This window comes from Accipiter gentilis, chromosome 10, assembly GCF_929443795.1.
Source record: "Accipiter gentilis chromosome 10, bAccGen1.1, whole genome shotgun sequence".
NCBI classification, from domain to species: domain Eukaryota; kingdom Metazoa; phylum Chordata; class Aves; order Accipitriformes; family Accipitridae; genus Astur; species Astur gentilis.
In genome coordinates, this window is record NC_064889.1 from 36,730,426 (window position 1) to 36,747,705 (window position 17,280).

At 38.3% G+C, this 17,280-nt stretch overlaps 1 protein-coding gene across 13 annotated transcripts in view; it reads right to left on the bottom strand.

Annotated features, from left to right (window-relative positions):
• Positions 1-17,280, bottom strand: part of PECAM1 (platelet and endothelial cell adhesion molecule 1) — a 43,804-nt gene that overhangs the window by 11,184 nt on the left and 15,340 nt on the right. For 5 of the 13 annotated variants that reach the window (XM_049811626.1, XM_049811624.1, XM_049811636.1 and 2 more), the window contains 7 exons: positions 14,088-14,369; positions 13,566-13,673; positions 12,662-12,689; positions 12,127-12,197; positions 10,784-10,840; positions 8,340-8,408; positions 2,610-2,667 (listed from right to left, as the gene is read on the bottom strand). In XM_049811626.1, the coding sequence (XP_049667583.1) occupies positions 2,615-2,667; positions 8,340-8,408; positions 10,784-10,840; positions 12,127-12,197; positions 12,662-12,689; positions 13,566-13,673; positions 14,088-14,369 (668 nt within the window). In that variant the 3' untranslated portion in view covers positions 2,610-2,614. Of the gene's footprint in view, positions 1-2,609; positions 2,668-8,339; positions 8,409-10,556; positions 10,664-10,783; positions 10,841-12,126; positions 12,198-12,661; positions 12,690-13,565; positions 13,674-14,087; positions 14,370-17,280 lie in introns of those variants that run through there. The other 8 variants (XM_049811631.1, XM_049811629.1, XM_049811627.1 and 5 more) reach the window with 5 other exon arrangements.

The following is a 17,280-nucleotide window of genomic DNA, read 5'->3' on the forward strand; positions in this document are numbered from 1 at the left end:
TGATAGCAACAGGAGATAACATAGCCAATACCAGGAAAACAAAAAGAAAAGCAATAATGGCAGATGCTCAGCACACTGCCAAAGGCCTGGATCTTGGGAAAGGTCAGAGCATTATCTGCACTATGGATTCATGACTTTGGATAAGGACAAGCAATATCTGTAGAACTCAAAATACAAGAGAAGTTGGTTACTGACATGGCTTCTGCCTTACTGGGGACAGCAGTAGAGCCATCAGAAAAATGAAGAGGAAAAATATTTTAGCTCAGTCACAAAGAATTGCATTAGACATAACAACTACTGACAGCTCTTCAGCTTCCTCTCTAGTGGACACAATTTCTGGAATGCATAATGTCTGAAAGACAACTCCTTGAAAAGACAAAATTGCTTATGAAGCACTCAATTAATTCTAATTAAACAAATCCAAACCACAATAGTTACCTACAAACAAATAATAATAAAACTTTACATAGATCTTAGGTGTTAAATCTCTCAAACTGTGTAGCTGACACCAATTCCCAAATTAATGTAATTTCTCCAGAGGACACGTTTGTCTGAACCATTAACTTCCTGAAGTAGATTGTACTCTAGGGCATTTGCTCAGAGACCTCAAAGAATATTTAAATGTAGTGAAGATCATAGTGGTAAACCAGCTTCTGCACCCACTAGTAATGTTCAATATCTTTCACAATTGGCCTTTAACATACTAACATGTATTAAAGTACTTAAGAAGGTACATCTATTTCCTAGGGATCCTCCACTGCATTTAGACTTTGCCACCTTGCAATCACACAGTCTGTCAAAAATAAAAGTAAATGTTACACTTAAATAGACTGTAATGTAGCTATCCAAAGCAACTGCATGGCTATGTGATGCACTGCTTATCTATTTGAAACACTTTTCCTGTGTATCAGTCAGGAAAAACAGACGTGATTAAAACAATAAACTGTTACTATGTTTCCAAGAATAACTGAAACTGTAGAATGTTACGCATAAAAGAGCAGGTGGACTGCAAGATTAAGGGGTGTTTGCATATCATCTGGCTAATTCAGCTCAGTCTTTCAATCATATCTCATTTTATTGCAGATCCCACTTTATGGCAAGTACAGTGTTATAAGTGCTTTGAATTATAGCTCTGCTGTACCAACCTTGAGTTTACACTACAGCTCACAAAACATCCTTCTAGTATACAACACTTTTCATTATGTCAAAAATGGTGAAAGGTGTAATAATCAGCTTCACACCTTGGCAGAAAGCAAGCAAGGGGTTATACAGTCAGCTTCTGCAGCTTGTTACAGGTCCAATTCACACACACTGGAAAACGTTTCAGAACATTAGCGGCCTTTGGGTTCAGCCCTGAAGTGAGCTGGTTTTTTCTCATCATGCTGCCAGGTGATCCTACATGAAGTGCCTAGCACCGTTCTTTAGTATAAAGCATATTCTGCTTTTCACTGCAAGGCTATGAAAAATGAGTACAACATACAGGCTCAGCACCAAGCCAGGAGTCAGGATTCTGAAATTCTGTTCCCAGTGTTGTTACTCTGTAAACACATTGCCTTATACAAATGACCTAATCTCTCTGTTTATTCAGCTGTAAAATGGAGATAAAAATTGCCTTATAAGGCAATTCCTTACAAGGGAAAATTAAGCAATGTTTTCTAAAGTACTTGGAGACCTTACATGAAAGATTCCCTAGAAACAGAACACTGTGTCAGAGCAGGTGGGAAACCCCTTATAAAATAGAAAAATAGCAAATTAAAACAGAACGATCAAAAATTAAAAATGGCACACAACAAACCCAGCTGGTAATATGGATAGGGGCAAAACCTGAACAGTTTACAGCCCTAATATTTACAAATCTAGACTTCCTAATACAAAGAAGGAAAGAAAATCCTTTCTGATTTAGTCTTTGACAAACTATGAAGAAATGCTTTTAACCTACTGTCTCTGAACTCATTACTGCCAGAATGTTTATAGACAGTAATTGCCAGTAAGCTGCTAATGCCCACATACAAAAGTCTGTGTTACAGGAGATGGAAGGGTAGAGTGGCTGGCATGTACAATATGAGACAATTTTTTGATGGTGCTTAAAACAAACAACCCACCCTACTGAAGTGATCATATTGCTTTAAAGGTTTTTAGAGTTTGTTGTTGGAGACTTTATAGATATTTGCTGGGGTTATATCCAAAACCAGTGTAATATTTTATAACACATGGCAAACATGTTCAACTGAGAGGAAAAGTGTTGTTCACGAGCAGTTTGAGGTAACACAACATAGCATCCTAATCCCCAACAGAGCATGTTCAGCTCCAGATTCAAATCCAGATGTATGGCCAAACTACTTAGCAGATACAGTGCAAATGGGCTGATGAAGTAGATGCTACAAATATTAATCTCACTGCATTAAATATCATTGGTTTAAGAGAAACCATGAAGGTGTTACACAATTTATCAACACCTGTGATTTCGTAGCTGCCCTTCGGTATGTTCCTATGTGACTTGGATCTTGTTTTAATAGCATTTATCTTCTAAACTTTTCAGTAACAAATTTATCCCTAATCTCTATACAAATGTTTCCTTTATGTGTTTAATTTTTCACTAGCTTACTTACCATCATTAGCTTTTTCTGATTTCACTATAAACTGTTTCAGTCCCCTTCTGTTCAGGAGCTGGAAAATGTATTGGCACAGAATCAATTTCTTTTCTTTTTTTTTTTTTTTTTTTTCTTTTTTTTCTTTTTCTGTTTGCCTTATGAAAAGCTCCTTAAACAAACAGAACACACTGTTTTACTTTCAGAGGAAGTAGTTACATAAGCAGCAATGAGCCTGTGGATTCTGTATCCAAAAGCAACTACACCCCCTCCCCCAAACCCAGACTGTAAGGTTCTGAGAGGGTCATGTGTCTCCCCCTATATAAAAATGATGATGAAAATAGGCTTCCCTTTCTAAATTTGACTTTAACATTCTAACAATCTCCTCAGCTTAAATTGATACTGCTTTAATTTTACAGAGACATCTACCACTAGAGAAGAGTTTCTCTGGATCACTTTGAAGAGCTTCTTCAATTTGTTCTAAGCATTTAGGGACCTGAGGAGATCTATCATTTGGAAGACTAAATACACCCCCTTTTGGCAATTAGCCTGGTTAAAACTTATGGTCACAAAAATAATCTAATTTGTTGTTCTTTGTGAAATGTCTCAGAAGAATATTTGCAGATTTCACACTACACAGTTTCTATTTAGGTGCTACCTGGAAAGGTGTCTCAGTTACTCAGCATGGTGGACTCTTCCATTAGTGCACTGAGATCAGGTGGACATAGCAGGAGTGAAGGCTAAGAAGGCTTGTGGAAAGATAGAAAATAAGGAGAAAAAGCAGACAGAGAAGATTGGTGCCTCCAAGGACACAGCTGAGATACAAATGCAATGTTAGTCTTGGACACATACTTTTTGGACCCTTAGGTTTACAAATAAGCCCCTGTAAACCTCTGCTCTTGTATGAGATGGAAAGCAAAAAGCTCTTTCTTTTTCTGCTATCTGACATCTGTGAAAACCTATCCACAGTTTGATGCCAAACTACAGGCACTTAGCCCACTAGGGAAGGAGCAGAGCCTCGTCTAAAGGCCTGAAAATAGCAAGAACTCAGTTTCTCTGTGGTCAGTGTAAACACAGCTCTGGCTAGTAGGAGATTAGAACAATTTCCTAGATTTGTTGCAGGGTTGTAGATTAAGAATCCCTAGGCAACCACAGTAAAGCAAAGTGCTCTAAAACTCTCTGCATTTAAAACCACTTTCTTCATTTGGTATAAAGGCCTATGCAGGCAGGGTCTAGGAGCTTGTTGTTCAAGAATCTCAAAGCGTTTTAGAAACATTCATTCATTTCATTTAAACTGACTCTCTTGGAAAACCTCAGAATTCTATTAATATCACCTCCAATTGCTGTGGATCTTCAGTAAACCAAGAAGTTAGATTTTTTCTAGTTAAATGTTAAAAAAAAAAAAAAAAAAAAAAAAAAAAAAAAAGGTTGTTTCCTCTGCAAGAAACTGGAAAGAAAATTCATGTTTCTGGATACAGAGTCCTGTACTTTAGCTATAAAAAAAAAAAATTTAAAGAATTCAGACATATTGATTTGCAGCCAGACTCAGAGTCAGGACTGTTACTGTTCTGCATCTCTCTGAAGCACCTAGGTGTCTCTGGTACCACATTCTAATTTCCCAAAGCTAATTTCACTCTTTTTAATTCTGTTAAGCAACCTTTAAATGTTGGGAGCTAAGACATCAGAATTGAATTGCAAAACTGCTATTAATTTCAACGACAGTAGGAGTTACACTTCACTGAGTGCCTAGTCACAGCTTTCAAACTTGCAGTTTTGGCATGAACTTTCTTTGCAAAATAGTCTGAAGATCTTGAAGCGCATTTCATATGGTTATGAACTATTACTTAAATGATCAATTCAATTTCCAGTGAAGTAAGAAGTAATCTTCTCAGAATTTTAATGAGAGGTAGCTCATTTCATTTGGAACACTTATTTTTAGCAGATTACAGTCTTAAATCTACTCCTGTTGACTCTGTGGAAAGACTTGGTGAGAGGCATTTCCTTAGCTAGCTTTTTTTTTTTTCAGACTCATTTCATTAAATTGTGATATAATGCCACTGCCCATGTTATTTTCTTTGTTAATCATCCAGAAGTTGTCTCAGCACTGAAAAAATGTGCCAGGAGAAATTACTTGGATGATTTGACATTTTGTTCCCACTAACTTTATAATGTTGCCACCCTGCAGATAACTAACCAGCTATAAAAGTAAAAGAAGGGGCATGTTCTTACTCAGCCATGGTTAGCAGTTTCTCTCTTCTCACCTTAGGGATAATTCCTGATCTTACTTTAGCACTAGCCTTTGGTTTTGCTCCGATTAACAATAAAGAGTCTAAATAATTTTGCTGCCTTTTTGCACCACTAAGCTTTAGAAAAGATAAGCACTATATTTTTTTTCACACATGATCTCTGTAAGTATTCAATGTAACTAGTCTCTAGAATTACCACCTCTTTAAATATCAAATTAACATTTCACTATGACTACCCCAAATAAGAGCTGGACTGTGTAGCCCTAGCTCTACCTCATATTTGTCTAGCCTCTTCACCCCTACTTCAAAAAGTAGGCATCAAGTTATTCCCACATGTAAGTTTAAAATAAAGCAGTGAAACTTTGTTTCAAGCAAGCTTACCACTCACTACCAGTAACACTGGTTTTTGCTCCTCATACTGAAGCATAGCACATATGAAGGTCTCGATAGAGTAGCCTATTTGCCATTATACAGGTAGCGCAGACATGGCTGGAAAAACAGGTCAAAGACAAGATGTACATCCTTCTACAAGTATGTAAACTTGTTTTGAGGTGGGATTCAATTATTCCTGATTCCCAAGTGACATAAAGGCTACTGTTATAGCTTAGATACTGCAACATTATTTGCAGTAGTCTTTCACAATACACAGAATATAATTCTCCTGTTCCTGAGAAAAACATTAGTATTGACATTGACAACAGTGGCAGGAGGAACAAATGTTTGGGAAGATAAATTAATTTGAAGTTAGTTGTGAGAAATCAAAGAAATCTGGAATTCCTCAGAAGGCAGAAGGAATCAGACTCTATGTACAGCCTGCTGGATGAGATATGCATGCCCAGGGAAAAGCTAAGCATGATATACTTTGCCTTCATTCAGAAAATAGGTGGAATCAAAAGAGGTGCGATAGGGATTTGGAGCTAGGTGATAATCTGAAAGGTCTGTTTCCTAAGAAGGACTGGTCATAACCCACAGACAGACATGAAAGAATATTATGTTTTGAAACAATACGTGTACAATAACATCAGCGTGGCAGAAGTATGGGTGGCATTCCTATGGCTGAATTATTTTTGTGGGTGTACATGATTATTACAAGTGTATATAAAGAAACTTGGCTTTGCTTCTCTTTTCCCAAGAATAAATATCATCCTGTTCTCATTGCAATAGGAAGTGCAGAGCTGAAAGAATTAATCTTGCAACTTCGTTTCACATAACTCCTTCCATGTAAGCAGCATCCTCAAGATGCTCTAAGAGATTAACGCATTAAATACTTGTAGTGCAGTTGCCATTTACATAACCAAAGCATGCATTTGCTAAGCATCACTTGTGCCCTGGGTGCAACAAGAGAAACAAATTAGGGAGCTATCATATCTCAATATGCTGGAGGCACATTTCAGTCTTATAGAATCAATTAATATTCTGTATGTCATAAATAGGCCTGTAACACGAGACAGCATTCAGTTAAAATAATCTGATCTAATTTAAATACTATCTTTTAAACATTATTTTACAGTTTGCAGTTTAATGGGGTTCAGTCTACATAGCATGGATACTATGTTATTACTCAGTCTGGTATTGTGCTGGTTTTGGCTGGGACAGAATTAATTTCCTTCACAGTAGCTGGTATGGGGCTATGTTTTGGATTTGGAAACAGTTGATAATTCAGGGATATTTTAGTTATTGCTGAGCAGTGCTTACACAGAGCCAAGGCCTTTTCTGCTTCTCATCCCACCTCACCAGCAGGGAGGCTGGGAGGGCACAAGGAGTTGGGAGGGGACACAGCCAGGACAGCTGACCCCAACTGACCCAAGGGATATTCCAGACCATATGATGTCATGCTCAGCATATAAAGCTGGGGGAAGAAGAAGGAAGTGGAGGGACATTTGGAGTTATGGCGTTTTGTCTTCCCAAGTAACTGTTAAGTGTGATGGAGCCTTCCTTTCCTGGAGATGGCTGAACACCTGCCTGCTGATGGGAAGTGGTGAATGAATTCCTTATTTTGCTGTGCTTGCACGTGTGGCTTTTGCTTTACCTATTAAACTAACTGTATCTCAACCCATGAGTTTTCTCACTTTTACTCTTCCAATTCTTTCCCCCATCCTGATCTGGGCGCAGTGAGCGGGCAGCTGTGTGGTGCTTAGTTACTGGCTGGCATTAAACCATGACAGGTATACTGGAATAGTGTTATGTATCAGGAATGGGATGAAAAAGCTATTTTTAGAGATGCTGATCTTGCATTTAATAGGGCTTTTAAATTAAATAATCATGTACTAGCATATCTTTAACATTTTACATCATTGTATTGTGTAGTACACGCTCTGAAACAGTTGGAACAATTAAGTATTAGCCCTATTCTGAAAAAGAGTACAACTATGGTATCTCAGTGCAAAATTTAGCAGACGTGGATAAATAGCATGCTTAGAACACAGGGAAAACTCTGTGATGAATGATACCAGCAAGCAAAAACAGAGAAAGAATAGGAGGACTGGCTGTTCCAGCTTTGCTCCCAAGCTTGAAGAGTGAGCACTTTTGCCCAAACATCTGTATTACTAACTAAACAATCGTGTCTTTGGTCTCTGAAATATGTGCGTGGTCCTTCCTACCAGGAAAAAGCAAATTGATCCATTTCTTCCTCAGTCTGCTTATCATTCAGCTAAAGCAAAGAGGCTAGAGCATAGCATAAACATCTCTCATGGGTTTTATTCACTCTTAGCTACTTGAAACTTTTTGAAAATTTCTGAAAGATTTAACAGCTTTCAACGCAAGGGCATAATGATATCACAGTTCTCCAGATGACACAGAATGATTGAAGTGTGCATTTGGATGTTGAGAATAAATTTCAGTGGATATTTCTCCTTCAAGATTGCAGAGACATGTAGCTTAGCTTCATGCTATGAGGTCTGATTACTGTTACCATAGAACTACAGGTAGGAGACCAAAGTTAGCTGGGCATCAGTATTCTCATTTCTCTGTTTAATGTGCCACAAAATCCAGGATGGTCTCCAGGCCTCTCCAGACTGAGAGACTATATCTATGCTGGTCTCTTTTCCTTCTCTATCACAAGTGAATTACAGCTTTGACCCTTCAACCAGCTCCTTTATAAAGGAGGAAATTCCACTGCTTTCTGTTCTGTCTACTATCCTACCCTGTGGCTAACGTCAAACGGCTGTCACTGAATTTGGACTCTATAACACGAAGATTCGCAGCAGGCTGCCTTCTGCTCAGAGACACAGCTCCAGCTGTGAGCCCAGCTCTGCACAGACCTCATGTGGATGGGAAGGGCAAGTGCATGAGAGGATCCCAGGGGAAGAAGGACTGCAATGAACAACAGCACGGTTACCACAGTATCATCTAGATTAAGGACCACTACTGGCATGAAACTGTCATGTACACAAAACACAACCTGCTCTTACATTCACAGGTGCCAGTATCAGACGAGTGTAATGGAGTGGCAACATGCCCAGAGTTGCTTCCAAAACAAAACCATAGAGGCCAGACAGTTTATTACCTCTGTGAGGATCAAGCGTTGATACTTCAACTTCAGTGTACTCCACCTCAGCACTCTCAAGGTCAGGTCCTGCCCCAAAAATATCAAGAAGATGTTTCTTTGTAGGACTGCATGCTTCATTTGAGCTGTGGGCCTGATCCTGCTGCCACTGAAATTAAGGGACAAGTCCTTGTTGACTTGGATAGGTGCAGGATCAGGCCCTATTTATGGGAGATGTGAGTGACTCTGCTAAGAGTTGTAAGGCCAACCCATTCCTAATGATCATCCCAATCTAAAAGGCAGTAAACCAACTCAAGTCAGATTTCTGAAACCGTGGGATGTGCAAATTGTGCCTAAAACTCTTATTTTCAATTTAATACCTTCAAAAAGTGGCCCAACACAAACAGAGCGGTGTATTATCTGAGATTCTCCCATAATCCTGCTCCAGCTCCTCTCTCTTCTATTTCTCTCCCTACCATTATTTTTTCCTCCTTTTCTATGGCTGCTATGGCAGGACATTTCCCATTCTCCACTTTCCTCACATTTAAAGCCTTCTCTAAGTCTTTCATGGCCTCCCTCATCACCTCTCATACTCTCAATTTCTGCTTTGCCAATAAACAATTTCAGCACTTTTCTCTTATGTTTCCATTCAGGCTCTCCATAGAACATCTACAACGGCAACCCATCTTCCTCCTCAGAATGCTTCTCTGCCACAATGCCATCAGAAAACCTGACAATGATTAGACACCTGATTTACTAAGACTACTGGCTGACAAGTATTAGCTACCTAGATACAACAGACATAGGAAACAGCTGTTGCTTTCTACTCTGTCTTTTCCTTATGGTGGAGATAGTTTCTACTAGATTTTTGTAGAAGTTGGAAGGAACCAAAACAGTCAGACTGGAATCCTGCACAACTGCTTGTGGGTTTTTTAGAACAGAAATTAGAGAAAGATCTAATGATTAGAACAGCAAAGTTTTGGAGCAGCCTTCCAATAGCATTGGTGAGAGAAGGAAAAAAAAGCAGAACAAAACAAAAACGGTGCTTAAGGTGGCATATTAGTTAATAACAGAGTTTATATGACATGCTTCCTACAATAGCAGTGATTCTGAATGATCCATACAGCCTTATGTTCCTATGTTTCTGCTGTCTGTATGTTTGTTTTGCATGAGAACATTTCTCTAGTTCTAATTTGGCTTATTCAGGCCACAATAGAATAACTTCCATGCACCGACTATAAGCTCCTTCCTTTTACTTGCTGAAGTAAAAGCTATTGCCACACAAATGCAGAATAGATGCTGTTATTTTCAGAGGTATGTGAATAATAGACTTGTTTTTCACATCTGGTGGAGAGATCTGCAATAGCCTGGTTGGTTTTAATGGAGCTGCCCAATCCACAGTAGGTAAGGATTGAACCCGTTTATTTCTGGCACACATGCAGATCATTAGACCAAAGCCCATTTCATCTGAAACAGGTAGGATACAATTGTGGGGGCAGGGGGAGAAGTCATTGAGATAGAGTTTCCAAAGGTTGTTTCCAAGTTTTCCTGTGAAATTAACTTGGTGCAGCACTTGTCTCTTAGTTCTGTGCTACAATGCTACCCTGCACACTCAGAATTGCATCAAAGCATTATCGATTAGAAATTCCTGCCACCTATGTTGCATAGAGGCTTATGCAGGAGTTTAGTTCCATGCTCTGGATTAATTTTAGCTTAACTTTGATCTTTAGCTACACTAGATGCCTTTCTAACTATCTTTCAACTCATGGTCCAATAGACAACCAAGTCAAAATGTACCGTAAGCCATCAGAAATTGCATTTAACCCATGAAAATAATTTCACATCAATATAAAACAAAAATATATGGGACAAAGTATGCTTTCAGATGGCAATACCCACATATTTAAGTACTATTCTTTGACTAAATATCTTAAAAACACCAGTCATGAAGAATACAATGTGCTAGATGATGCAATACTTGATGACACATTTCAATGAATACATATATATAGCCCACATGGTATTTGGCAGGTTATTTTATTCAGATGTCATAGAATATTGTTTTTAGGTTTAATGCTTAAATATTTCAAGATCTGCAGAAATGAAGAAAGGACAGAGAAGTAAAAGAAGCAGTAGAAAAGATTTATATATATATATATTTCTGATTATTTGTTGTATAGAACTTAAAATTTTGAGTTTAAGTTGTACTATTATACCATATCATTAGCTGGCCTGGAATCCAGCACAACTAATTACACTTCATAACGCAGTTGGTAAATGGGTACTATCATTGTCATTTTGCATGTATGGAAGAAGAAATAAGCTCAGCAAAGGAGTCTTCCCCACTATGAAAGAGAAAAAAAGAAAGGACAGGACCTATCAAATCCTGATTGCTACCATTAGAAAACATCACAACTTTCAATCATAAAATGATTTTAAAATCTATTGTTTAAGTATGAAATTACCGTTACTCTCATCTGTTGATTTCATGTGATTTTCACTATCTTCAATGTAACTCGATCCTAAAATATTAAAGCAAAAGTTAGGCTGACAAAATATTTATTATAGCCAATTAAATAAATCAGATACACAGCTGCAATTCCTATTGTCATTATGGTTTTTTACATATGAGAAATTCTATTTTGTCATGGTTTAACCCCAGCTTGCAACTAAACACCACACAGCCACTTGCTCACTCCCCCCGGATCAGGATGGGGGAGAGAATCAGAAGAGTAAAGTGAGAAAACTCGTGGGTTGAGATAAAGACAGTTAATAGGTAAAGCAAAAGCTGCGCATGCAAGCAAAGCAAAACAAGGAATTCATTCACCACTTCCCATCAGCAGGCAGGTGTTCAGCCATCTCCAGGAAAGGAGAGGTCCATCATGCATAACAGTTACTTGGGAAGACAAAACGCTGTAACTCCAAACATCCCCCCCTTCCTTCTTCTTCCCCCAGTTTTTTATTGCTGAGCATGATGTCATATTGTATGGAATATCCCTTGGGTCAATTGGGGTCAGCTGTCCCAGCTGTGTCCCCTCCCAGCTTTTTGTGCACCCCCAGCCTGCTCGCTGGTGGGGTGGGATGAGAAGCAGAAAAGGCCTTGGCTCTGTGTAAGCACTGCTCAGCAATAACTAAAACATCCCTGAATTATCAAAACTGTTTCCAGCACAAATCCAAAACATAGTCCCATACTAGCTACTATGAAGAAAATTAACCCTATCCCAGCCAAAACCAACACGTACTTTTAGATTCACCCCTAGAACATTCATATAACATAGGTAGGAAGAATGTGGCTTTTTAAAGGATCAGCTAAGAAACACCCAAGGGTAACTTTGTTTCTATCAGGTGCTCTAAGCAACATGTCCACCTATCTTTGTAAAGTGCATTGAGATCCTGGAATGAAAGGTGCCCAGTCATGGCAAGTTAACATTGCTCTACTGTGGCCACATGACAGGACCATGTGCCACAACTCAAATTTCCACTCTGAAATAATTTTTGTGCAGCTGTGTCAAAACTGTCAAAAACAGAAAGCAATTTTCTTTTACCCTGATTTCTCCATCTGTAACATTGTTAACTGACTGCCTGGTAGAAGCATCTGAGCAGACATAAACCAATCTTTGTATCAGACGTGCTCATAAAAAACTGTGCAAAGCGAAATGATAGAAGATACTTCGGAGAATGTTATTGGTATTCCTCTGTATTCTCAAAACACTGGGTCCTTTCCAAACAATAACCATGCAAGTCCAAAACTTTAAATAAATGTTTAATTAAGGCAACGCACTAATAGTCTTACAGCAAAATATCCTACCTGTATAGTAATCTCCATCATTATGCTGTCTTGTCAGTTTTTCACTTGTCAAGTTTGTAGCCAAGGCAGAACTGAAAAGCAACCAATAAAAGTTGATGCAATTATCCAAAACCAGTCAGTATAAACAACATGATGATATGCAAAGATCAGTCATTGTCTATGCTGACTACCACACATTCTTAACTACTGAAGCTAATGAAAATTTTGCCTTTGTCTTTAAGAGAAGCACAAACAAACTTTAAGGTAAAAAATGTTCCCTCTTGCATTGGTCTTCTTTAAGACCTCTGTATATTTAATTCCATTTCTAAATGCATTCAAATGCAGGCCTGACATTCTTGTATTTCTCTTACGTGGCCTTTTTTTTCTATTTTTAGAGTATTTCCTCATCCTGTTGTTGTGTTAGCAGGTGGTGGATGAAGTACAACCATCTATTGTCTGCAGGTGTGTGCCATAATAAACTATATTCATAAGGTGAAAGGCCTCCAGCCCTTTAAACAGAAATACTTCACCATTACCATAAAGCAAGCCGTCTTACCCAGACATCTCCATGGATGGTCCTTTAGCTTGACAGAGAAAAATAAAAGCATCTATTAATAGATTGCACAAGTAAACAAATTTAAAAGTAAAAATCAAACCAAAAATATAGTGATTATCTACCCAAGTCAGAATAATTTCTCTTGGCTATCACAAAATTAATTACCTCGTGTCTTACATCCTGTTTATCACCCAGGTCCCTTAAATGTCTCTTTCACAGACAAACTAAGATCCCAAATCCCAGACTTTAGCCTGGCCAATTTAAGCAGTCTGGGACAACCAGATACTCCAAATTTTCCCAAATATTTTGCAATGTACTGGACAACACAGGACACACGATAGTTACTTATTTTCTGAAACACCAAGATCTGAAAGAATACCTTAATGATAAAAGACAAAACCCTAAGTGAAACTGTATTACAGTGTGGGGAGGAAAAAAACCAACCCCACAAACTAATAATCTTAAATTTGTTTCATGACGACTAGAGAAGTACCACAGTTACACCTGATTTGGGACCCCAAATCAAATTATCATAGCTCTATAAGGGATCAAAAAAATCCTCAGGCCCTGTCTGCCTCTACATTGCACAGGACTGAATTCCAGACCTAGGACTGCATCAGGACAGAGCAATTCTGGCCTATCTCAAATAACCTTTGCTTCACTAGTGCCTTCCCCAGCACCATTAGTTAGATGTTCCCATTCTGCCCAATATACTTGGAAAGGTTCAGCATGCTTGCAGATTAATTTGGGCCACCCAGCATTTTTAAGTAGTTTTTTAGTTTTTTTAAATTGTATTTAGTCATCTCCTGAAGCCTCACCCCCACAAGCCTTTTCTCCTGAAACAAATGCAAGTTTAACTGTAATATGTTTGTCACCAAACAAATAGAAGGGAACCATTCATTACCCTTTTTCTTCTTACACAAAAACCACCATAAAGTGAGAGCTGCTGCTCCTGCGATAGGTATTAGGACAAATGCAGCAATGATTCCTTTCTGCCAAGCCGCTAAGATGACTAGAAATAAGAAAGACATGTTTAAGAGAGTATGTACAGTGACAGGTCATCATTACCAACTTCTGCAGTTCCTGACCTTTCATTTTACTACAAACTGGCCTTCTCTACACACTGGGGAAGAACTTTAAGGAGACTTGCATGCAAAGTTCACTAGTGAGCCTCTCCTTTGTGACCAAAACTCAGTACAACAATGGATTGCTTTTAGCTTGCATCTGGCTCCTTTGACTTTTCAGCATCCCTTAAACTATTCTATGCAAGTTGGACAATCTCTGTTTATAAATGATCTCTCTATTTAAATTCTGACAATGGTGGAACAAAAACAAGTAAGGGAGTTATACTTAGTAACATCACAGATCACATGACCACACCTGTCATGATGACATAATATGCAGCTTATCATAAAAGTTAGCTTACCACTGATGGTTATTGGATGGCTTTTCACATCCACATTAGCTCGATTAGAAGCCATGCAGTAATACGTCCCCGTGTCCTGCCTGTTCATTGCTTCCTTTCGCCACATAACTCTGTCTGCATTTTCACTTTTTTCAAATAGTAGGACATCACGATCAGTTTTTCTAAAAATCCTGAAGTGGATTGGCCAAGATCCTTCTTTCACAGAGCAGAGAAAGGCAGTCTCACTGCCATCCTCCACTTCTCCATATGGAATACTGCCCAAGCTGGCATTCCTGATTGGTACTACAGACGAAGGCACAAAGAAAACAAATATTAGCACTATTAGAAATAACTTTGATGATAAAATACTGTATTGTAGAAATACTTTCTTTAATGCTTGGTTAAACAGAGACTGAATGCACAGTATTAATCTTTCTGAACAGTCTCTGGCAGACAGCATCCTCTAATAAATATTTTCATACACCCAGAAATAGAGAGGGCACTATGAAGAAACAAAGCAGACATAGAAGGAAACTATATCCGTTCCACAGAAGTCAGTCAGCCTCTTTTCTTAAACTCCTTTGGATGCCCCTCAGGCCCCAACCTATGAATTAATTAATTTTCAGAAATAATACACTCAGCAGTTTGATAGTGTAAATAATTATAGTTCAATTTATGTAGCTATGCTTTCATAGTTATGTTATGTTAGAGTTATGCTATTTTATGCTAACTGTATTATATCTTTCTTGTAACATACAATCGTGAATATCAGCAGATAATGGATCAAGTTCTTCAAAGGTATAAGCAAGTCCAAAATTCTAATGGTTACAGAATATAGCAAACACAGTGTGAGAAGTTAGTTTTCATTTGAACAAGTTGTAAGAATATACATAGCCAAAATACAGTTTTTAAGTTTGCTCTTTTACAAATTAAGTATATTGGCATATACAGAGCTAGCATAGGAGCAGGTGAGCATCAGCACTTATAATTACATGGGGAAAAAATGTACGTACATTCTGTGATGTAAGCCATGTAAAATGTTAGTAGCTTCACAAAATGTTTGGGATATGAAGCATCTGTTTTGCTAAAATCCCTAAACAAAATTTCTCTGGAAATATTATAAATGTGTTTGGGGCAGGGTCATGGATAACACAAGGCAGATGTAAAGGAGGAGTCATTAAGGCAACACTGGTACAAAAGCAGGAGGAAACCAAATCTGATATGAAAAGATGCTAGTCACGAAAGCAGTATTTGTATTAGATAGGAAGCAGGAAGCAGATTTCAATAAAAGACTGGGTTACTACAGCTGACCTCATGATAAAGAGAACTGCTCTGTAAAACCTTTTTTCAGATCTGGTACAGGCAGGAAGGACAGAATACACAGAATTTGAAACCACCACCTCGGGAGTGGTGGACTACAGAAGGTTGGCTCACCAGGCTCCAAAACCTAACTTTCTATTCAGAACTGCCAAACAGTGTTACAATATATCCTGAACCACTGCTCTAACAGCTGGGATACACTAGTTCCAGCAAAGAAATACCCACTTGTTAATGGACTAAGATTATGCTTTGTATTTGTTTATTTGTTACTTGTTATTTCAAATTACCTTGACTTTAAATCTCACTGGATAAATCTCTTCAGAGTTTTATCATTCAGCTTCTCTCTAAGTGTTACCAAAGCATATCCTGGTGGAACTGATGAATTTAATGTGCAGTCCTACTTCTACAGTCTAGGCAAATGCAAATACTGTATTCAAATACCTGTTTGGGGGGTCAGAGAGTGGAAAGCATGTCCTTCAACTGTGCAATAATCCAACTGACTCAGAAGAAATGCAACAATGCTGGATGCATCTGTTCTAGTCGTATACAACTCAATGTCAAAACTCAGAGAGAAACCAGCATCTTAACCACAAGTTTATCTTATTAAAACCAACACAATTTGGGTTCAAGACGGGACACAAAACTGAAAACTCCTTGGTATTTTCAATAGGTCAAGAATAGACTTCTGCTCTGGTCCTGTACTACTTTGCTGTAACCAGGTTACATAAACCTAAAATACTGCTGATACATTCAAGAAAAGTAGCAAGGAGCCAAGGATATGGGTTAAAATGGCTCTACAAGTGGATCCACCATCATCAGTTCCCTTACAGTCTGAAAGAACTCTATTTTTTCCCACTAGCTGTATGCAGTTACTATCTGGTCAAATGACATCGACATAGGTGCCAACAACATGCATAGGATACACAGCTCTACTTATCTTTCACCACATATTGCCAGACCACTACCAAAATAGTCAAACTTTTTGACAACATCAGACTGATGAAACTGACCAACTCTGAACCAAGTAAGGTAGAGGCGACACTACTGAGCAGACAAACATTTTGAAGATGTTACAGGCAAATTATTATTTCCTTTAATAAAAGGTCAATACCTTGGTTCCTTCTGTAGATTAAGAATATTCTCAGGTCCTCCAGGAGCAGCAGTCACAATCAATGCTTTATTTCCACTTGTGTAAGTGGAAATTATTTCTGCTTACCTCATTCACTATTAAAGATGAACCCCAACAAGACATTATCTGTCAACGTGAAGCCTGCAACTCTTAGAGACCTTCATCTAGTGTGGAAGTATACCTCCTCAAACAGCTACTCTGTTCTCTACAATTATTTATCTTAGATTTTCAAATTAAATTCAAGGTACAATCCATATCTTGGCTACAGGGTAGCCAAGAAACTTCCTTAAGGCCTACAGAAAAACGTATTGTTAACAAGTAAGTTCTTTGGGCACACAGGGAACCACTTGTGATGGGGACAGAATATACCAAAATCAGTGATAGGATTTTCTTGAGCCAAACGTTTGAAGCACTGGGATCTAAACCAAGAACTGTCATGTGAAACCTCACTACCATCTGCTCTAAGTGCACCAAACAAATGTATAGAAACATGGTATTCTGGTTAAGAAAACCTACCAAAACAAGACGCTCCCTTACATATGTAATCACAGGGAAAACCACATCCACGTGTTTTAAGAGTTATCAGTCCTGACACTGGTCTTACGTGGCCTACTACAGAATTATTATTTGCTTTGGTTTCTCTTCATATCTGCCAATAGCACATTTGCAAACCAAAGCTTTTGCACTTGCATTCCCCTTCTTGGAGTACTGCTAAGATTCCCAGCGTGTTTCAGACATCATGCTTTCTTCTGCGGACTTCCAATT